This window comes from Monodon monoceros, unplaced genomic scaffold, assembly GCF_005190385.1.
Source record: "Monodon monoceros isolate NGI ecotype Baffin Bay Population unplaced genomic scaffold, NGI_Narwhal_1 Super_Scaffold_15, whole genome shotgun sequence".
Lineage (NCBI taxonomy): Eukaryota > Metazoa > Chordata > Mammalia > Artiodactyla > Monodontidae > Monodon > Monodon monoceros.
Window position 1 is genome coordinate 51651950 of NW_021703771.1, and position 23855 is coordinate 51675804.

Consider the following 23855-nt stretch of genomic DNA (forward strand, 5'->3'; position numbering starts at 1 on the left):
ATTTACTGAGTACCTGTTTTGTACAGAGTACTAAGTTAGCAACTTAGAGATATAAGCATTAATTGAAAGAGTCTTTTCTCTCAAGGAGCTTATCATTGTGCACTGGGGAAAATATGCAAATAATTAGATATAAGACATTTGGAATGAAATTCGTGCAAGCAAGATCTTATTGGAGCACAAGGCAGGGATACACCATTTCTAATTGGATATCACTCAAGAGATGATATTTATATTGACTTCTGAAGAAAAATAAAAAATTGATAGATGGTAAAAGGAGTACTTAGGGAAAGTAAAATTATTAAAATGAAAATTATTAAAAGATAAAATTATTTAAATGGCACAGAGGTGAGAAATAGCTTTCCATGTACATGGAGCAACAAGTAATTCAATGTGTCCATAATCCATAATGACTTGAAAGATGAACTGAAACGTGTGTCTGAAAAGATAACATGGTACAAGATCATGGAGGTCCTTGAACTATAAAATAAAGATTTTGGAACTCACCATATAAAGAATGGGAGCCATTGGTATTCATTTAGCAGAGAAATGACATTGTAGCCTCTTGTTCCATTTTTTTAAATTTCACACCTGCTGCTTTCTTTGTTTACTTCAACCTTCCACCATGGCCTTTCCAATCCCCCACACTGCTGTTTGGTAAAATCCATAAATTAGTTTGGTTCACCTCTTATGGAAGGTGTTTCACCTCTTCTGTTAGATGTTGCAGGACTACCTTTTCTCATCATAGTTTGCACACGTTTCCCATCTTCTTTCCTTGAGCTCAGACTATATATACCCTTTTATGATTTTTGTGTAAGAATCTTCTCTTTTCTAATCTACCTCTTTCACTTGACTTGAATTCAGGGAGAATTTATCATTTGACTTGAATTCACTTGACTTGAATTCAGGGAGAATTTATCATTGGTCTTTGTATCCTCAGTGTCTTTCTAGCATGTTTCCTTCTAAGGACTTAATAAATTTTGGTTAACTGAATGCTCAGAACTGTGTCTTGGTAAGAAAATTTTGTCATTGATGAAGAAAGCACATTGCATAGACAACAGAATAAAATTAGAGATAATAACTAGATGGTCACTAAAGTGGGAGGTCATGAGAGGATAAAATAAGAAGGTGAAAGGATAAATGGAAAGAAGATGCCAAAGAGAGAAGCTGATTAGATGGGACAGAGGTATGAAAACTGATTTGAAGATGACCCTCGATAACTCGGGGAAAGGCTACATGTTATCAAACATTGGGTTGATCTTGCTAAAGGAAGATAAGAGCTCTCTTTTAAATGGGTTGTAGTTGATATATCTACTGGGGCATCATTTTTTCAGATATCTGGAAACCACAACCATTCCCTCTTAAAACAGAAATGTGGACTGCTATTTCTTTTGTCTAAAAACCGAAAAAATTATCCCTAAGCAAGTTTGAGCTGTAATACTATAAGAGTCTATTACAGTGAGGAAAAAAATCCAACTAGAGATAAATGTACATCTCATCCTGAAAATATCTAGTATTTTCCACTAATCTTAAGATTTGGTGTTCAAAAGTTCAAGTTCTGTTTAAATCTTACTCAGTTGATTCAAAATTAATTATGTTATTTCTCTCTTGCTTTTCTACAGTATGCTGTCTGGCTAGTCCTCTGGGTTACGTGGAATGTGTTTGTTATCTGCTTCTATTTGGAGGCTGGGGACCTCTCAAAGGTAATTTGCCATCTGATTTGCCTGAGTCATCAGTTGTGTGTTAACAAGCCTCTTCCTAAGTAAGGCAGAGTCTCACCCTGCTCTTGTCACTTAGATGCACCTCGAATGAAGGTAAATTGAAAGATGTCCTCATCTATCTCTCTGCATTTCTACCATCAAAGAAATATTTCAGTGTGTCACAAAGATGTCATTTTATTATTTTAAGCAAAACTAGATGAAATATTGATTATTATGGTGACCATACTGTGTACTTTTAAAACATTGACTTGTAAGAGATTTCTGAAGCAGAGTAGGAAGTTTTTCAGAGATAAAATCTTGAAGATTTTTGAAATCACTTAGTTAGCTTATTACTCTGCTAAAGACTTTCCTGATTGGACCCAAATAGCAATGTAATAATTCAAATAATTAACGGGTTTTAGTTGAATAAAACTGTTACCAGAGGGATATAATTTATTACATAAATGAATAAAATAGACATTTTATTCTAAAATAATCTAGGAAGGACTTAAAATACTTACATTTTCATTTAGGTTTCTTTACTTTGTGCTGTCCTGTATGAGTGTCTGTATGTATGTGTGTTTGCATATGTCTTGCTATTATATTTCTAACATAAATGCCTTACTATTGAAATAATGCAGTTTGTAGATCTCTAAAACCAACATGCTTCTTCTTTTGGAATGCAATTAACAGCAACTAAGTCAAATGAGATAATCCATTCAAAGTAGTGGTAAATCTTGCTTGAGACACTTGAGAGAGTTGTAAACTTGTACTTCTTCATATTAACTTTAAAAGACAGAGATTGTAAAATGTTCTTTTACCTCTCTATCCCTTAGATCAGAAAGACCCTGCAAAGATGTTGACATTTTTAAAACCCAGAGATGATAACCTGCTTTCAAAGGCTAAAAGAGCTAAAAAGTCTCCAGGAACTACCTTTGCAGGGCTATATATCTTGGTGGGCGGGGGATGGGGTGATGGTAATACACATTTATAATCTAGCATACAGGAGTTTCCCAAAGCACTCTGAGCATTTTCAAGTATGTTTATTTATTATTTAACTATGATATTGAGTATAAATAATCTCTTTTTTTCATTTTAACCATTTTATTTAATTTATTTATTTTTTCATTTTAACCATTTTATTTTATTTTTTTAACATCTTTTTTGGAGTATAATTGCTTTACAATGGTGTGTTAGTTTCTGCTTTACAACAAAATGAATCAGTTATATATATACATATGTTCCCATATCTCTTCCCTCTTGCGTCTCCCTCCCTCCCACCCTCCCTATCCCACCCCTCCAGGCGGTCACAAAGCACCGAGCTGATCTCCCTGTGCTATGCGGCTGCTTCCCACTAGCTATCTACCTTACATTTGGCAGTGTATGTATGTCCATGCCTCTCTCTCGCTTTGTCACAGCTTACCCTTCCCCCTCCCCATATCCTCAAGTCCATTCTCTAGTAGGTCTGTGTCTTTATTCCTGTTTTACCCCTAGGTTCTTCATGACTTTTCTTCTTAAATTCCATATATATGTGTTAGCATACGATATTTGTCTCTCTCTTTCTGACTTACTTCACTCTGTATGACAGACTCTAGGTCTATCCACCTCATTACAAATAGCTCAATTTCGTTTCTTTTTATGGCTGAGTAATATTCCATTGTATATATGTGCCACATCTTCTCTATCCATTCATCCGATGGTGGACACTTAGGTTGTTTCCATCTCCGGGCTATTGTAAATAGAGCTGCAGTGAACATTTTGGTACATGACTCTTTTTGAATTATGGTTTTCTCAGGGTATATGCCCAGTAGTGGGATTGCTGGGTCATATGGTAGTTCTATTTGTAGTTTTCTGAGGAACCTCCATACTGTTCTCCACAGTGGCTGTATCAATTTACATTCCCACCAACAGTGCAAGAGGGTCCCCTTTTCTCCACACCCTCTCCAGCATTTGTTGTTTGTAGATTTTCTGATGATGCCCATTCTGACTGGTGTGAGATGATATCTCATTGTAGTTTTGATTTGCATTTCTCTAATGATTAGTGATGTTGAGCATTCTTTCATGTGTTTGTTGGCAATCTGTATATCTTCTTTGGAGAAATGTCTATTTAGGTCTTCTGCCCATTTTTGGATTGGGTTATTGTTTTTTGTTATTAAGCTGCATGAGCTGCTTATAAATTTTGGAGATTAATCCTTTGTCAGTTGCTTCATTTGCAAATATTTTCTCCCATTCTGAGGGCTGTCTTTTGGTCTTCTTTATGGTTTCCTTTGCTGTGCAAAAGCTTTGAAGTTTCATTAGGTCCCATTTGTTTATTTTTGTTTTTATTTCCATTTCTCTAGGAGGTGGGTCAAAAAGGATCTTGCTGTGATTTATGTCATAGAGTGTCCTGCCTATGTTTTCCTCTAAGAGTTGGATAGTTTCTCACCTTACATCTAGGTCTTTAATCCATTTTGAGCTTAGTTTTGTGTATGGTGTTAGGGAGTGATCTAATCTCATAGTTTTACATGTACCTGCCCAGTTTTCCCAGCACCACTTATCGAAGAGGCTGTCCTTTCTCCACTGTACATTCCTGCCTCCTTTATCAAAGATAAGGTGACCATATGTGCGTGGGTTTACTCTCTGGGCTTTCTATCCTCTTCCATTGATCTATCTTTCTGTTTTTGTGCCAGTACCATACAGTCTTGATTACTGTAGCTTTGTAGTATAGTCTGAAGTCCAGGAGCCTGATTCCTCCAGCTCCGTTTTTCTTTCTCAAGATTGCTTTGGCTATTCGGGGTCTTTTCTGTTTCCATACAAATTGTGAAATTTTTTGTTCTAGTTCTGTGAAAAATGCCAGTGGTAGTTTGATAGGGATTGCATTGAATCTGTAGATTGCTTTGGGTAGTAGAGTCATTTTCACAATGTTGATTCTTCCCATCCAAGAACATGGTATATCTCTCCATCTATTTGTATCATCTTTAATTTCTTTCATCAGTGTCTTATAATTTTCTGCATACAGGTCTTTTGTCTCCTTAGGTAGGTTTATTCCTAGATATTTTATTCTTTTTGTTGCAATGGTAAATGGGAGTGTTTTCTTGATTTCACTTCCAGATTTTTCATCATTGGTGTATAGGAATGTCAGAGATTTCTGTGCATTAATTTTTTATCCTGCTACTTTACCAAATTCATTGATTAGCTCTAGTAGTTTTCTGGTAGCATCTTTAGGATTCTCTATGTATAGTATCATGTCATCTGCAAATAGTGACAGCTTTACTTCTTCTTTTCCAATTTAGATTCCTTTTATTTCCTTTTCTTCTCTGATTGCTGTGACTAAAACTTCCAAAACTATGTTGAATAAGAGTGATGAGAGAGGGCAACCTTGTCTTGTTCCTGATCTTAGTGGTAATGCTTTCAGTTTTTCACCATTCAGGACAATGTTTGCTGTGGGTTTGTCATATATGGCCTTTATTATGTTGAGGAAAGTTCCCTCTATGCCTACTTTCTGCAGGGTTTTTATCATAAATGGGTGTTGAATTTTGTCGAAAGCTTTCTCTGCATCTATTGAGATGATCATATGGAGTATAAATAATGTTGACTTTTTTTTTTCAATTTCAAGTGATGAAAGATAAAGTAAGAGGGTGACGTTATCATATGAAATAGACCCAAGGCTTCTGGAACCTGTAATTTTATGAGCAGATTTTGGACAAGTCCTCATTGTGGCCCTCGGCAGTGTCTGCCCTGGTGGATGGCATTTCTGTATTCTTGCCGGTCATCATACTCCACATTCTCAGCAGCAGGCAGTCCTTTCCTGAACATGCTGTGACCAATGAAAAGGAATTTTTCAGGTGGCTCTAGGAAAGACACTTCATTTTCTGCTTAAAGCTCACATTCCCAGGACTTGAATTCCTTACCCAATTTATATGTCTCTGCTGTATAATCCACTTTGTTCAAAGAGATTCCTCACTAAAATGACTTTTAATGATATTTTCAATTTTAAATAATCACCTTAATAATTGGAGGACAGGTATTCAGTCATATTGGCTGAGTAAGATGATCTAGCAGATCAGAGTTTGTTTAATATTAAAAAAAAGAGGGAGAAATCTGAGCCAAGCTGGCTGCACAAATGTGTAATTTTTCTCACTGCTCCATGTGATGACTGCAGACACAAAGTAAAGCTTGTGATCCCATGACCTTGGACATGGGCATTGAAACCATAACGAGGACACATCCTAAAACATTAGAGTTCAAGAGACTTGCAACCCAAATGACTAAGAATTCTTCTAATGCACACAGGCAGGTAATGACTATCCCATGGCAGTGAAGCAGTTAATAATATTTCCTTTTCTTTTCATCTTATAAACAAAGGCTAGACTCTGCAGAGCACATGAAAATTTAATAATTTCCTTTTAACAAATAATCTAAAGGAAAACCATAAAGGGCAAAGTTATATTGTTATCTGTACTGGGATTTTCCTCCCTTTCCTGCTCAAAGGGTTTGAGAAAGGTATATTTATGCCATTTAATTCTTTAGCTTCTGCAACTACCTCACATTCTTCAAGTAACAGAGTGCCAGAAATAAGCAATGGCGATTGAAAAATGTACAGATATATAAAAGCTCAAAAATGGGACTCCTGAAACTGCTGATAATACTTAGGTTACAGAATATAAACCACCTTTTCCCCTCACCTCACCCAAAAAAATAAACTAATTTGACCATAAGAATGGGTCAGTTTGTTTGAGGCTGAGGGACAAATATGGGAAACAGAATCAGGGAGGAAATTCTGTGGTCTTTATATATGTGAGAGAAGTAGGTTTGTTTCCATAAAACATTTTGTAAAGAATTGATTTCTTCATAATGAATATTGGCAAGAAATGATAAAATCGGTAAAATATTAAGGCAAACTTGAGTTACCCGTTAGAGTTTAGAATTTTTTGTTGTCCTTTTCCAGTGTCTTTTCTGCTTTTTCTGCTAAACTCTCTGCCTGTACTTATGAGAGAAATAGATATTAGCATCATTAATGAAGCCAGCGTGTACCTTCGGGAATGAAACGGCTTAATTACAATAATGTGGTACACAGGGCTGACCTGGTTGATATTCGGTTTTCTTTGTACCCATAATTGTATAGATAATATATTTTTTCATCAAAAATTCTGTGTAAATCCAACATTATTATTACAATATTTATTAATATATTTTAATGATTATCCCCATGAGATTTAAGGAAAAATAAAACTAATCAACCAGAGAAATTTCTTTTTAAAAATTTTATCTCAATGATATTAATAAAATATCGGGAATGTCATATAAATTAGCACATAATATGGTAGGAACAAATATACATTGCATAATAACTATTTCCACACTATTTATATTAATGCTTTAGATATTAGTGTTTTAACTAAATATCCTGAAACATCCTACAGATTCTTACTTTCTGAGGTGATATTTTAATAGATGTTCTGTTAATGAAACAGAGATAACATTAAATGAAACAGAGATAACATTAGTTTGTAACCCAAAGTGTTTGCTGACTTTGTAGGCAGCTGCCTTTGAGCATTAAATGTGACCTTGACTATTGGATTAATAGTTTTGAGAATTCCTGATGTAAATAGTCTTACTGTGTTGTTGGATTATTCTGGTCAATTGTGATTTTCTTGCTCACATATCAAATAGAAATGCAAACTAATCCCAGGTATTAACTGAATTGAGTTATTTTGAAAAGAGAAGAGATCTGTTTGTTCTGTAGTTAACTTCAAAGTGCAGTGTTAGAAGGAAAACACATATAATATGGTAATTCACCTATTAGATTCATCACCTGGGAAAATAAAATTTATGAAATAGTTTTTGAATAGTTACACACAGGAAAAAAATTAGCGCTCTTCTGCTCTCTGCAAAAAACTGTATTCTGTTGGGTGTGTTATAATTGTATCTACTCTTAGCTGAAATTATATCCTAACACTTTTCTTTATATGACTATTTTGAGATCTCAATTTCTACTTTCGTAATTTATGGGCACCATTAGTGAATGATGCACCACCTATCTTTAGAAATAAAATAATTAACTTACAGATCATAAAAGAGTAACCAAGGGATTATTTTACACTTAACCCAATTTGTTTATATACTAGGGATGCAGGTATATAACCCTTGGGCTTCATTATATTATCAGAAACTTATATTGTTAAACATACCCTAGAGCAATTAATTATACCTAATGGATGCTTTTAATAGTAATGTCTAGAAAGCTGTCACATTTTAATAATTTTGATAGTTACTTCTGAGATCTAGATATACATTTTCATTTAAGAATGTGGTATGTAGGGCTTCCCCAGTGGCGCAGTGGTTGAGAGTCCACCTGCCGATGCAGGGGACACGGGTTCGTGCCCCGGTCTGGGAAGATCCCACATGCAGCGGAGCGGCTGGGCCTGTGGGCCGTGGCTGCTGAGTGTCCGGAGCCTGTGCTCCGCAATGGGAGAGGCCACAACAGTGAGAGGCCCGCGTACCACAAAAAAAAAAAAAAAGAACGTGGTATGTAAAAAAGCTATGTAAGAATGTGGCTTATTTATGAAGATGAAATAGGCAGTCTACCTGAAAAAGAATTCAGAGTAATGATAGTAAAGATGATGCAAAACCTTGGAAATAGAATGGAGAAAATACAAGAAACGTTTAACAAGGACTTAGGAGAACTAAAGAACAAACAAACAATGATGAACAACATAATAAATGAAATTGAAAATTCTCTAGAAGGAATCAATAGCAGAATAACTGAGGCAGAAGAACCGATAAGTGACCTGGAAGATAAAATAGTGGAAATAAATACTACAGAGGAGAATAAAGAAAAAAGAATGAAAAGAATTGAGGACAGTCTCAGAGACCTCTGGGACAACATTAAATCCACCAACGTTCAAGTTATAGGGGTCCCAGAAGAAGAAGAGAAAAAGAAAGGGACTAAGAAAATATTTGAAGAGATTATAGTCGAAAACTTCCCTAATGTGGAAAAGGAAATAGTCAGATCCAGGAAGCACAGAGTCCCATACAGGATAAATCCAAGGAGAAACACACCAAGACACATATTAATCAAACTATCAAAAATTAAATACAGAGAAAAAATATTAAAAGCAGCAAGGGAAAAGCAACAAATAACATACAATGGAATCCCCATAAGATTAACACGTCATCTTTCAGCAGAAACTCTGCAAGCCAGAAGGGAGTGGCAAGACATATTTAAATTGATGAAAGGGAGAACCTACAACCAAGATTAATCTACCCAGCAAGGATCTCATTCAGATTCAATGGAGAAATTAAAACCTTTACAGACAAGCAAAAGTTAAAAGAATTCAGCACCACCAAACCAGCTTTACAACAAATGCTAAAGGAACTTCTCTAGGCAGGAAATATAACAGAAGGAAAAGACCTACAATAACAAACCAAAAACAATTGAGAAAATGGTAATAGGAACATACATATCGAAAATTATCTTAAATGTAAATGGGTTAAATGCTCCCACCAAAAGACGTAGACTGGCTGAATGGATACAAAAACAAAACCCGTATATATGCTGTCTACAAGAGACCCACTTCAGTCCTAGGGACACATACAGACTGAAAGTGAGGGGATGGAAAAAGATATTCCATGCAAATGGAAATCAGAAGAAAGCTAGAGTAGCAATTCTCATATCAGGCAAAATGACTTTAAAATAAAGACTATTACAAGAGACAAAGAAGGACACTACGTAATGATCAAGGGCTCAATCCAAGAAGATATAACAATTGTAAATATTTATGCACCCAACATAGGAGCACATCAATACATAAGGCAAATGCTAACAGCCATAAAAGGGGAAATCAACAGTAACACAATCGTAGTAGGGGACTTTAACACCCCACTTTCACCAATGGACAGATCATCCAAAATGAAAATAAGTAAGGAAACACAAGCTTTAAATGATACATTAAATAAGATGGGCTCAATTGATATTTATAGGACATTCCATCCAAAAATGACAGAATAGACTTTCTTCTCAAGTGTTCATGGAACATTCTCCAGGATACATCATATCTTGGTCACAAATCAAGCCTTGGTAAATTTAAGAAAACTGAAATCATATCAAGTATCTTTTCCCACCACAATGCTGTGAGACTAGATATCAATTACAGGAAAAAAATCTGTAAAAAACACAAATACATGGAGGCTAAACAGTACACTACTAAATAAACAAGAGGTCACTGAGGAAATCAAAGAGGAAATCAAAAAATACCTAGAAACAAATGACATGGAAAACATGATGACCCGAAACCTATGGGATGCAGCAAAAGCAGTTCTAAGAGGGAAGTTTATAGCAATACAATCCTACCTCAGGAAACAAGACACATCTCAAATAAACTACCTAAACTTACACTTAAAGCAATTAGAGAAAGAAGAACAAAAAAACCCCAAAGTTAGCAGAAGGAAAGAAATCAGAAAGATCAGATAAGAAATAAATGAAAAAGAAATGAAGGAAACAATAGCAAAGATCAATAAAACTAAAAGCTGGTTCTTTGGGAAGATAAACAAAATTGATAAACCATTAGCCAGACTCATCAAGAAAAAAAGGAAGAAGACTCAAATCAATAGAATTAGAAATGAAAATGGAGGAGTAACAACTGACACCACAGAAATACAAAGGATCATGAGAGATTACTACAAGCAACTATATACCAATAAAATGGACAACCTGGAAGAAACGGACAACTTCTTAGAAAAACACAACCTTCCAAGACTGAACCAGGAAGAAATAGAGAATATAAGCAGACCAATCACAAGCATTGAAATTAAGACTGATTAAAAATCTTCCAAAAAACAAAAGCCCAGGAGCAGATGGCTTCACAGACGAATTCTATAAAACATTTAGGGAAGAGCTAACACCTATCCTTCTCAAACTCTTCCAAAATATAGCAGAGGGAGGAACATTTCTCACAGAGCTAGAACAAAAATTTCACAATTTGTGTGGAAATACAAAAGACCCCGAATAGCCAAAGCACTCTTGAGAAAGAAAAATGGAGCTGGAGGAAACAGGCTCCCTGACTTCAGAGTATGCTACAAAGCTACAGTAATGAAGACTGCATGGTACTGGTGCAAAAATAGAAATATAGATCAATGGAACAGGATAGAAAGCCCAGAGATTTACCCATGCATATATGGTCACCTTGTCTTTGATAAAAGAGGCAAGAATATACAATGGAGAAAAGACAACCTCTTCAATAAGTGGTGCTGGGAAAACTGGATAGCTACATTTAAAAGAATGAAATTAGAACACTCCCTAACACCATACACAAAAATAAGCTCACAGTGGATTAAAGACCTAAATGTAAGGCCAGATAGTATACAACTCTTAGAGGAAAACATAGGCAGGACACTCTATGACATAAATCACAGCAAGATCCTTTTTGACCCACCTCCTAGAGAAATGGAAATAAAAACAAAAATAAATGGGACCTAATGAAACTTAAGAGCTTTAACACAGCAAAGGAAACCATAAACAAGACGAAAAGATGACCCTCAGAATGGGAGAAAATATTTGCAAATGAAGCAACTGACAGAGGATTAATCTCCAAAATATACAAGTAGCTCATGCAGCTCAATATCCAAAAAACAACCTGATCTAAAAATGGGCAGAAGACCTAAATAGACATTTCTCCAAAGAAGATATACAGATTGCCAACAAACAAATGAAAGGATGCTCAACATCACTAATCATTAGAGAAATGCAAATCAAAAGTACAATGAGGTATCACCTCACACCAGTAAGAATGGCCATCATCAAGAAATCTACAAACAATAAATGCTGGAGAGGCTGTGGAGAAAAGGGAACCCTCTTGCACAAATGCTGGGAATGTAAACTGATACAGCCACTATGGAGGTTCCTTAAAAATCTAAAAATAGAACTACCGTATGACCCAATAATCCCGCTATTGGACATATACCCTGAGAAAACCATTATTCAAAAAGAGTCATGTACCACAATTATCATTGCAGGTCTATTTACAATAGCCAGGACATGGAAGCAACCTAAGTGTCCATCGACAGATGAATGGATGAAGAAGATATGGCACATATATACGATGGGATATAAAAAGAAATGAAATTGGGTTATTTGTAATGAGGTGGATGGACCTAGAGTCTGTCATATAGAGTGAAGTAAGTCAGAAAGAGAAAAACAAATACCATATGCTAACACATATATATGAAATCTTAAAAAAAAAAAAAAAGGTCCTGAAAAACCTAGGGACAGGAATAAAGATGCAGACATAGATAATGGCCTTGAGGACACGTGGAGGGGGAAGGGTAAACTGGGATGAAGTGAGACAGTGGCATGGACATATATACACCACCAAATGTGAAATAGACAGCTAATGGGAAGTAGCCACATAGCACAGGGAGATCAGCTCAGTGCTTTATGACCACCTAGAGGGATGGGATAAGGAGGATGGGGGGGAGATGCAAGAGGGAGGAGATATGGGGATATATGTATATGTATAGGTGATTCACTTTGTTTTAAAGCAGAAACTAACACACCATTGTAAAGCAATTATACTCCAGTAAACATGTTAAAAAAAATGTGGCTTATTTAAGCTTTGAGAAATAAAATTGCTCTCTTGTAAACAAAAGAGACAGGAAGAGGATAAAACCTGTCATACAATGTAGGCAAATGGGCAGAAATCCTTGAAACCATTTTCAAGTGCTGTGTGAAAAAATGTACTATTACAACAATCCTAGTTTTATTCCTTTTATTTAAAAAATGAATTATTCATTTAAAAAGGTATCTGATATTTGGATATTTTCAGCTCAGCAAAATTAATGTTTGTATCAAAATTTTCTTTTATGATTTTATATGAAAAAAGGTGGTATGGAGAGACATCTCTTATAATCATTTTTAACTTGAATTAATGGTGCTCTTCAAAAAGTAAAGAAATCTGTACAATTATTAATAAACAAAGAATAGCTGTGATAATAGATTTAAGACTAAATTTAACAAATAATCAAGAGGACAATTGATTGGATTCATATTTTTTTGTTTCTTTTTGTAAAATGCATATAGTCTAAGAAAACTTCAATTAACTGTCATTAAATGTATTAGGAAAAAAAATTATTTCTCAAACCTTCAAAGATTTTGCTTTTGGATGTAGGATAAATGTCCTACATGTTATTAAGAATTAAATATAATGTAATTTTCCTCCAAAATAGAAATGAACCAACCTTTTGTAATTTAGTCAAACTGTAATTGCCTCTGTTCTCTTTTTTCCTTTAATAGTGCAGTGAATTAAACTGCTTATTTTCTTCTTCAGTTCTCTTTTGTTTGCTTACTTGTTCCACTTCGTTTTAAGGCCCCTAAAGTGAGGAGTCGGATCTTTGGACCTTTCTACTTCTCTGTTTACATTCTTTCACTTGAAAATGCAGTTCACTGTCATAATTTAAGCTATCATCTCTACACATGTCTGCCAGATCTATATCTATATCTTCAGTCCTGACCTTGTTGTTAAGCTAAAGTCCCACATCTCCAACTTTCTGCTTGTGTCATGTCAATTCCATTGACACCTTAAATGCAACATGTCCAAAAGGATTTATCATCCGCAAAGAATCCAACTTCCTTAATTCACTTCTTACTCAGAAAAGGAAAAAAAAGTCAAAGTTTATTGCAAAATATGAATAAGAGAGGAAAAGAATTGTTCTGTGTTGGGGGAGGCTACAGAAATCTTTATAGATTGACCATGAGATGAAGCAAGAAATGTATATTTTTTATTATTTATAGTCTGTGTGTGTATTGTAAACCTTGCACTCTAACAAATGAAAAATAGTAGAGAGTGATACTTTGGAAATGTAAATGCCCCAGAGAGATGAGCTGACCTTTAGAAGATGCTGTACTCTGGGGGCATCTGCTAATTCTGGTTAGGGAAGGAGGCTATGAATCCAGGTTTTAAACCCATAGAAGGCTATTTCTGGGCTTTGTATAAATCAGCGTAGTTTTAAGGGAGAGGGCCTCAGGCAGATGGACAAATTTCTTCTTAGGGCATTTGATGAATTCTTTATAAGGCTAAAGGAATAAATGGACAGACAGAAAAGCAGAGTTAAGTTGTTTGGCAGTCTTACAAAATGGAGACTGAAGATAGGAGAGGGGCTCTGCAGAATACACTCAAGTTATAGTTGAGAAACATGGAGAACAAGCCAGGGTCAAGAGAGACACACTAAACATTATGGGGGCTAAAATCCAGGCTCAGTTCAGCACAGTCCTTGATTGAAATAAGCTGATCAGCTACCACTTTATCTGTCTAGTTTAGGGAAAGGGAAAATATTTTACTAGAAAGATAACATTATCTTATACCATTTATTTATATGCATATCGGGCAATTGAAAATTCCTACACATGCTAAAAGAGAGGACCTCATTGCTGAAAGTGAAGGAAAAAATAGACAATTGAAACAGACCAACAGATAATTCAGATATTGTAATTACCTGATAAGAGGACTTAAAATGTTAAAGAAAATAATGGGAAAAACTGGAGATAATAGACTGAAAGATGAAGAATTTACCCTAAAAGGGTTGGGATCTATATAAAGAATCAAATGGAAATTCTAGAACTGAAAATTATAACATTTAAAAGTAAGAACACATTAGGTGTGTTTGATAGTAGATTTAAAAGAGTAGAAGACAAGATTGGTGAACTGGAGGATGATGGGTCAATAGCAAATATCCAAAGTGAAGCACCGAGAGAGTTTGACAAAAACAAAAAGAAAAGAATACAAATATTAAAAGGATGTCAGAAACATATGGGGCTCAGCTAAGATGCAATATATAAATAATTGAATTGCCAGGAAAAAGATAGAATTGGACAGAAGCAATATCTGAAGTGATAGAGTATTTTCAAAACTGGTTAAATACATCAACCCACAGATTCAAGAAGACTTTCAGATCTCAACTGGAAAAAATACCAAGAACACCACATCCAAATATAGAATAGTAGCACTGTTGAAAATTAAAATCCAAGGAAAAAAAAAAAGCCACCAAAGATAAAAGACTCATTACCTTCAAAGGAACAGCTAAAAGACTGACAATTGACCTTTCAACAGAAGGAGTGACTCTAGAAGGCAATTGAATGGCACCTTTAATGTGCTTTAAAAGTGACAACCTAGAATTCCATAACTTGCAAAAATATTCTTCAACAATAAAGGTGAAGTAAAAGCATTTTCACGCAACAAGAACTAAAATAATTCATTAGTAGCAAACATACGCTAACAAATTCCTAACTGATGACATTTTTGTCTGTTCATCATCCATACTTTGCTTTTATGGATTAGATTACCCAGAACCTTTAAACAGAGCACAAAGAAGGTTCCTGGTTTCTGGCTTCCTTTTAACAGGGATCCCATTGTAGATTGTGATATGTGTGCATATGAAGATTTATTACTTAACACTGACTCTAACCAAGGTATCAAGTAAAGCAAAAAATTGGATTACCCAGAGCTCTGGGGAGAATTTATGCTTAAATTCATCTTTTAATACTCAAATCATATATATTCTTCATTTGTGTGACAAAATTCTTTCCAGAAACCTTCCCATACCTTTGTCCGTGGTGGAGTTGACTAGACCATGAATGGCCATGCCTCTAATTTTACTTTATTTGCATACATTTTAAAAATTAGAATTGAATTTCCAGAAGCCGAGGATGCTTATTCCCAGGGTAGCAAAAGTCTTATATGATCCATGAAGCTGTCATTGAGAGCCACAAAGATATCTGAGAATTCCCACTTGGATTTATGCCTTCTTTACTCTTGTGGTTAAAACAATGTAAACCATTTCACAATTTTGCTGTTTTCTCTAATATTTGAGTTGCTTTCTCTTTCTCTGCAAGAACTAGATGGCTCTAGTAAATTAGCTGCTCTAATTTGTACTTTCTTACTTTGATGATTTTTCCCTCTTGCTGACTTCCCCCTTCAGATGTCCCTGTGGGTGTCAAGAATCCCATACTTTATTTTGTGGGGCTTAAAAGTGTCTTGGGTATTGAAACGAGGACCTTCCACATAGTGAAATCTCCATGAGCATAAGCAAAGTCTTGGGGTATGAGCAAACATTATTTCTGCTGGATGATTCACAGGCATCATGCATGTAAAACATTGGTAGAAGGCCTTCCCACAGATCAATGAAAATAGTCAACCTGAGCTCCCTAGAAGAGCAGAATGGTCTCCAGGTATTGACTCCCCTGGGCCTCCATGCTGCTGGCAGAGTTCACTGTGACATCCTCAGAATGCTGACTCAGGTGCTCTCCACATTGACGAAGATCTGCTACTCATTCAAAGACACACACTGTTCTATGACTGCAGCATCTCCGACTCTATTTTCTCTAGCTTTGGGCTTATACAGTCTTATCTGCTCTCTTTCTAATTTCTTATTAAGAAATACACTATGTGCAGTTTTCCTTACCCAGTCTTTGTTCAGTTAACCTTTTATTTTCTCATTAATCAAAAGCTTTGGTTTCAAAGCTATTATTTCTGATATGGAAGTCAAAAAAAAATTAAGCACTAGCTACTTTTTTCTTTTTGCATTCCTATTAAAACAATGGTAATTCTCTTTGAAGCAAGAAGAATGTCCCTGACTCACTAGGTAAAGTCTGCAAAAGTTAAGTATGAAAAATAAAAGCACAGAGATTAATATTTCAAGAGAGTATCCTGCTGGAAATAAAAGAAAGAAGATACAAACGCGGTCTAAGCCAGTGCCATCCTGTCTTCAAAGCCTAGTCAGAAATCATTCTAGAACAGCAATTTTTATTCTATGCCAAATTAAAGCAGCTATACTTTTTATAGGTTTATTATTCACAGAGCCATGTAAAGAATGAAAGGATATGTTTCCATTAAGAGTTCCATGGCTTTAAACTTAGAAATATTTGAATTTTTGATAAAAACAATGAAAACCACTATATATTTTTTAAAAACCTTGAAATAATTTGTCTAGATTACAGTGATCTCATATTAAGTGGGCTCTTAGATCCTGAAATATTGGCAAAATTTACTTGAGAATTATGTCTAATTCAGCATGGTACACCCCAGCCCCTCATGTGTTCTCAGTCTGTGAGAACCTTATCAAAATCCCCCTCTTCACTGTGAACCATCATCCTAACATGACCCCTGGAACTCATTTGACGCCTAAATTGGGATTGGCAGTTGCCAAATTAGCTTTGGAGGGCAGAATGTCAATCTCTTTGTCTGAGAATTCACTCAGAGACAATTGAGGCTTTGATGAACTGTGGGAAATTATATAAAGATACAACTCAGAGGATATTAAATAGTGAAATAAATCAATTTTTTCTGCTTCTAGCATCCAGGGTTATTTGGCCAGAGAGAGCAAATAAGTGACTATGCTTTTCATATGGTAACAAACCTCCTCTATTCTGTCCTATAGTTAAAATTTACATGGAAAATGCAGTTGAAGTAGTAGTTCAATTCACTATAGGTAACCAGGGAGCAATGTTTAGTAAATACTGTTATTAAATGTAAAGCAATACAAAGAAAACTAGACTATTTAAATCTCTTTCCTGATTGAGAACTGCATGAAGAAATTTTGAAGTTGCTTTTCATTCCAACATAACACTCAAAGTGCTACTTCCCCTCCTCCTCTTTAAAGATTTGTTTTCGACATTTAAAAAAGCAAAATGTGTACACAGCCTGATGCATCCAGAAAAGCAGCTTAGAAGGGTAAAAAGAAGAGGATGATTCACTAATAAACAGCCATTTATAGAATTATAATTACTTTTTTCTTCCCTTCATTAGCACATGTAACCTGCTAGAGGAATGAGTCTAATGGTAATTGTAGGACTCTAGGGTTTTCACACTCATAGTAGTGTAATATATAAAACTGAATTAATTAGAAGGTATTTCAAAAAATGTCATTTTTTTCATAGGCATTTTATAAAAACTAGGCATTTTGTCGTGAAGTAGCTGCACTGATACCATAGGGACACTCTGTCCCTTTTCCACTCTGCCAGAAAAATCTCTAGTGACAGGTCCTCAAATCTTTTATTTGAATCACAAGTGAGAATGAGTTTGGTGCTCTCAATTAGTCCCAAGAGCGGAACCAATATCACACAATTTGGCATACACTGCAATTGCTCCTGAAGAGAGCTGTAGCTAGCCAGACACTCCGAGGGGCTGAGGCCCTCCTTGGGGTGTGCCTGGTACACCAGATTCATCAGGCAGCCTGCAAAATGGATGGACTTGAGCTTTTGCACTCCGATTTTATGAGCACTAAAATTAATCCGTTAAGCATTTTGTACATCCAGACCCCCTACTACTCACCTTTTAACACATTTATATAGTACGTTAACTGTGGCGTCATAGTGTGAGGCATAATGAGTCCAATTCTTGTTGTTTGCTTCCTGTTTCCTTCTTCTCAATAAAAAAAAAAAAGCTGCGTTTAATATTGCCAAATAACCAAATAATTAGTACTGCTGGGTATTTTTTTCTCTTGTTATTCTTCATAAAATGTAAAGCCAGAAGCACAGTTTCGAAAACAAAGATAGCTGAATTTTATCTAATAGACACAACGAATGTGAACAAACAGTGTTAAAACCATAAAGTATTAATTGCTTATGAAATAATAAGAAAAGAGTATTTCACTGCAGTCTTCTAACCCTAGAAAGATGGGTCCTCAGTCTGTGACTAATTCCATTGTTTATTAAGAATTCAAGTTGTAGCAGTTTTATGGGTTTCTTTTAGAAAAGTGAGAAAGGAAAAAAACACGTCATAAATGTGATTTATCAGGGTTATAACATTTTCCAGGTTTAGATCACTTTCCTGGTTATAAGCATTTTATTTTCGGAATGATTCCATCCTCTTGAGTATTGCATAAGATCAAATTTCTCTACAGGGGCATAAGTGACATGATCCATTTGGAAAATGTTATCAAATAGTCAAGCTAAAATACAAATGGAACACAAACCCTAGTATTTTCCCCGATAACTATGGAATTACTAAATCTGAAGACATATTGAAAAAGGAGGGGAAGAAAATAATTGCATATTCGGAAAAAAGGAGAAAGTGGAATTCATTTGTACTGACAAAGTAATGTAAATGATTATATAAAGTATTATTAATGAAAGAAATTTGGCTTCAATATTTCATATTCTCACAGTACTTTGTAATCTAAATCATTGTTTGACCATATTTCAACCAACTTTCAAGTTACATTCTCCCAGAATGTGTTAGAAGCAAAAACAACATGAAAAGACAAGACTTGGAGCAGCATATGCAAGCAGTCTGTCTGTGACATCTCTCACCCCTCAGATCTCCAGGGTCTGCTGGATCTGCGATTATTTTTCCTGCAGCTGTCCACTTACTGGAGAGGTGCCCCTCCCAGAGAGAGGAAAGCCAGTCTTTCAAACTCTCTAGAATTGCTGTCCTCAGGATTTTTAATGATTTTTTTTTTGCTTCTCTAAATTGCTAAACTGCCTTAAAAGAGAGGAACCTCAAGTTTACTTCAAGCTGAAATGAGGAAAACACACATATACATTTTGGAAAACGTTAAAAAAAATATATGCTAATATGAATAAAAACAAATCCCCATATGTAGTGACTTTACATTAATTTTTTTCTCTATCTTCAGAGTATAACCTCAATTTATGTGTCAAAATTTCACACATCTAAATCACTGGCAAATATTATTATTTATCATTATTCTAATTTTTTTCAGTTTTTAATTTCTATATCTTAAAATAATAGCGAGTACATGGAAGTAACCTAAGTGTCCATCAACAGATGAATGGATAAAGAAGATGTGGTACATATATACAATGGAATATTACTCAGCCATAAAAAGAAACAAAATTGAGTTGTTTGTAGTGAGATGGATGGGCCTAGAGTCTGTCATACAGAGTGAAGTAAGTCAGAAAGAGAAAAACAAATACCATATGCTAGCACATATGTATGGAATAAAAAAAAAAATGGTTCTGAAGAACCTATGAGCAAGATTGGTTCAAGATGGTGGAGTAGAAGGACATGCTCTCACTCCTTCTTTCGAGAACACCAGAATCACAACTGACTGCTGAACAGTCATTGACAAGAAGACACTGGAACTCAACAAAAAATATACCCCACATGCAAAGGCAATGGAGAAGCTGCAATGAGACAGTAGGAGGGGCACAATCACAATAAAACCAAATACTGTAACTGCTGGGTTGATGACTCACAAACAGGAAAACACTTATACCACAGAAATCCACCCACTGGAGTGAAGGTTCTGAGCCCCACATCAGGCTTCCGAACCTGGGGGTCCGGCAACGGGAGGAGGAATTCCTAGATAATCAGACTTTGAAGCCTAGCAGGATTTGATAGCAGGACTTCGACAGGACTGGGGGAAACAGAGACTCCACTCTTGGAGGGCACACACAAAGTAGTGTGCATATTGGGACCCAGGGAAAGGAGCAGTGACCCCATAGGAAACTGAACCAGACATACCTGCTAGTGTTAGAGGGTCTCCTGCAGAGGTGGGAGGTGGCTGTGCCTCATCATGAGGACAAGGACACTGGCAGCAGAAGTTATGGGAAATACTCCTTGTCATGAGCCCTCCCAAAGTCCACCATTAGCCCCAACAAAGAGCCCAGGTAGGATCCGGTGTTGGGTCGCCTCAGGCCAAACAACCAACAGGGAGGGAACCCAGCCCCACCCATCAGCAAACAAGTGGATTAAAGTTTTATTGAGCTCTGCCAACCAGAGCAACAGCCAGCTTTACCCACCACAAGTCCCTCCCATCAGAAAACTTCCACAAGGCTCTTAGATAGCCTCATCCAAAAGAAGGCAGACAGGAGAAGCAAGAATAACTACAATCCTGCAGCCTGTAGAACAAAAACCACAGTCACAGAAAGAAGACAAGATGAAAAGGTAGAGGGCTATGTACCAGATGAAGGAACAAGATAAAAGGCCAGAAAAATAATTAATGAAATGGAGATAGGCAATCTTCCAGAAAAAGAATTCAGAATAATGAAATGAAGACAATCTAGGACCTCGGAAAAAGAAAGGAGGCAAAGATCGAGAAGATGCAAGAAATGTTTAACAAAGATCTAGAAGAATTAAAGAACAAACAAACAGAGATGAACAATACACTAACTGAAATGAAAAATACACTAGAAGGAATCAATAGCAGAATAACTGAGGCAGAAGAACAGGAAGACAGAATGGTAGAATTCACTGCTGTGGGACAGAATAAAGAAAAAAGAATGAAAGGAAATGAAGACGGCCTAAGAGACCTCCAGGACAACATTAAATGCAACAACATTCGCATTATAGGGGTCCCAGAAGGAGAAGAGAGAGAGAAAGGACCAGAGAAAATATTTGAAGAGATTATAGTTGAAAACTTCCCTAACATGGGAAAGGAAATAGCCACCCAACTCCAGGAAGAGCAGAGAGTCCCATACAGGATAAACCCAAGGAGAAACATGCCAAGACATATAGTAATCAAATTGGCAAAAATTAAAGACAAAGAAAAATTATTGAAAGCAGCAAGGGAAAAACAACGAATAACATACAAGGGAACTCCCATAAGGTTAACAGCTGATTTCTCAGCAGAAACTCTGCAAGCCAGAAGGGAGTGGCATAATATACTTAAAGTGATGAAAGAGAAGAACCTACAATCAATAGTACTCTACCCAGCAAGAATCACATTCAGCTTCGATGGAGAAATCAAAAGCTTTACAGACAAGCAAAAGCAAAGAGAATTCAGCACCACCAAACCAGCTGTACAACAAATGCTAAAGGAACTTCTCTAAGTGGGAAACAGAAGAGAAGAAAAGGACCTACAAAAACAAACCCAAAACAATTAAGAAAATGGTCATAGGAACATACATATCGATAACTACCTTAAACGTGACAGGATTAAATGCTCCAACCAAAAGACACAGGCTTGCTGAATGGATACAAAAACAAGAACCATATATATACTGTCTACAAGAGACCCACTTCAGACCTAGGGACACATACAGACTGAAAGTGAGGCGATGAAAAGATATTCCATGTAAACGGAAATCAAAAGAAATCTGGAGTAGCAATACCATATCAGATAAAATAGACTTTAAAATAAAGACTGTTATAAGAGACAAGGAAGGACACTACATAATGATCAAGGGATCAATCCAAGAAGAAGATATAACAATTGTAAATATTTATGCACCCAACATAGGAGCACCTCAATACATAAGGCAACTGCTAACAGCTCTAAAAGAGGAAATCGAGAGTAACACAATAATAGTGGGGGACTTTAACACCTCACTTACACCAATGGACAGATCATCCAAACAGAGAATTAATAAGGAAACACAAGCTTTAAATGACACAATAGACCAGATAGATTTAACTGATATTTACAGGACATTCCATCCCAAAACCACAGATTACACTTTCTTCTCAAGTGCGCACGGAACATTCTCCAGGATAGATCACATCTTGGGTCACAAATCAAGCCTCAGTAAATTTATGAAAATTGAAATCATATCAAGCATCTCTTCTGACTACAATGCTATGAGATTAGAAATGAATTACAGGGAAAAAAATGTAAAACACACAAACACATGGAGGCTAAACAATACGTTACTAAATAACCAAGAGATCACTGAAGAAATCAAAGAGGAAATCAGGGCTTCCCTGGTGGCGCAGTGGTTGAGAGTCCACCTGCCGATGCAGGGGACACGGGTTCGTGCCCCGGTCTGGGAAGATCCCACATGCCGCGGAGCAGCTGGGCCTGTGAGCCATGGCCGCTGAGCCTGTGCGTCCGGAGCCTGTGCTCCACAACGGGAGAGGCCACAACAGTGAGAGGCCCATGTACTGCAAAAAAAAAAAAAAAAAAAGAGGAAATCAAAAAATACCTAGAGACAAATGACAATGGAAACACGACGACCCAAAACCTATGGGATGCAGCAAAAGCAGTTCTAACAGGGAAGTTTATAGCTATACAGGAAATAGCCATACAGGCCTACCTCAAGAAACAAGACAAATCTCAAATAAACAATCTAATGTTACACCTAAAGGAACTAGAGAAAGAAGAACAAACAAAACCCAAAGTTAGCAGAAGGAAAGAAATCATAAAATCAGAGCAGAAATAAATGAAATAGAAATAAAGATAACAATAACAAAGATCAATAAAAGTAAAAGCTGATTCTTTGAGAAGATAAACAAAATTCATAAACTATTAGCCAGACTCATCACAAAAAATAGGGAGAGGACTCAAATCAATAAAATTACAAATGAAAAAGAAGAAATCACAACTGACACTGTAGAAACACAAAGGATTATAAGAGATTACTACAAACAACTGTATGCCAATAAAATGGGCAACCTGGAAGAAATGGACAAATTCTTAGAAAGGTATAACCTTCCAAGACTGAACCAGGAAGAAATAGAAAATATGAACAGATCAATCACAAGTAATGAAATTGAAACTGTGATTAAAAATCTTCCAACAAACAAAAGTCCAGGACCAGATGGCTTCACAGGTGAATTCTATCAAACATTTAGAGAAGAGCCAACACCCATCCTTCTGAAACTCTTCCAGAAAATTGCAGAGGAAGGAACACTCCCAAACTCATTCTATGAGGCCACCATCACCCAGATACCAAAACCAAAGATACTACAAAATAGAAAATTACAGACCAATATCACTGATGAATATAGATGCAAAAATCCTCAACAAAATACTAGCAAACAGAAGCCAACAACACATTAAAAGGATCATACACCATGATCAAGTGGGATTTAACCCAGGGATGCAAGTATTCTTCAATATATGCAAATCCATCAATGTGGTACACCATATTAACAAATTGAATAAGAAAAACCATATGATCATCTCAATAGATGCAGAAAAATCTTTTGACAAAATTCAACACACATTTATGATAAAAACTCTCCAGAAAGTGGGCATTGAGGGAACCTACCTCAAAATAATAAGGGCCATATAAAACAAACCCACAGTAAACATCATTCTCAATGGTGAAAAACTGAAAGCATTTCCTCTAAGGTTAGGAATGAGACAAGGATGTCCACTCTCACCACTGTTATTCAACATAGTTGTGGAAGTCCTAGCCACGGCAATCAGAGATGAAAAAGAAATAAAAGGAATACAAATTGGAAAAGAAGAAGTAAAGCTGTCACTGTTTGCAGATGACAT

The 23855-nt window shown here is 36.0% G+C and overlaps 1 protein-coding gene across 1 annotated transcript in view; it reads left to right on the forward strand.

Annotated features, from left to right (window-relative positions):
* NKAIN2 (sodium/potassium transporting ATPase interacting 2) overlaps positions 1-23855 on the forward strand; it is a 678615-nt gene that overhangs the window by 228784 nt on the left and 425976 nt on the right. Inside the window, exon 4 of the mRNA XM_029223534.1 lies at positions 1620-1700. Within this exon, the coding sequence (XP_029079367.1) occupies positions 1620-1700 (81 nt within the window). The remainder of the gene's footprint in view (positions 1-1619; positions 1701-23855) is intronic.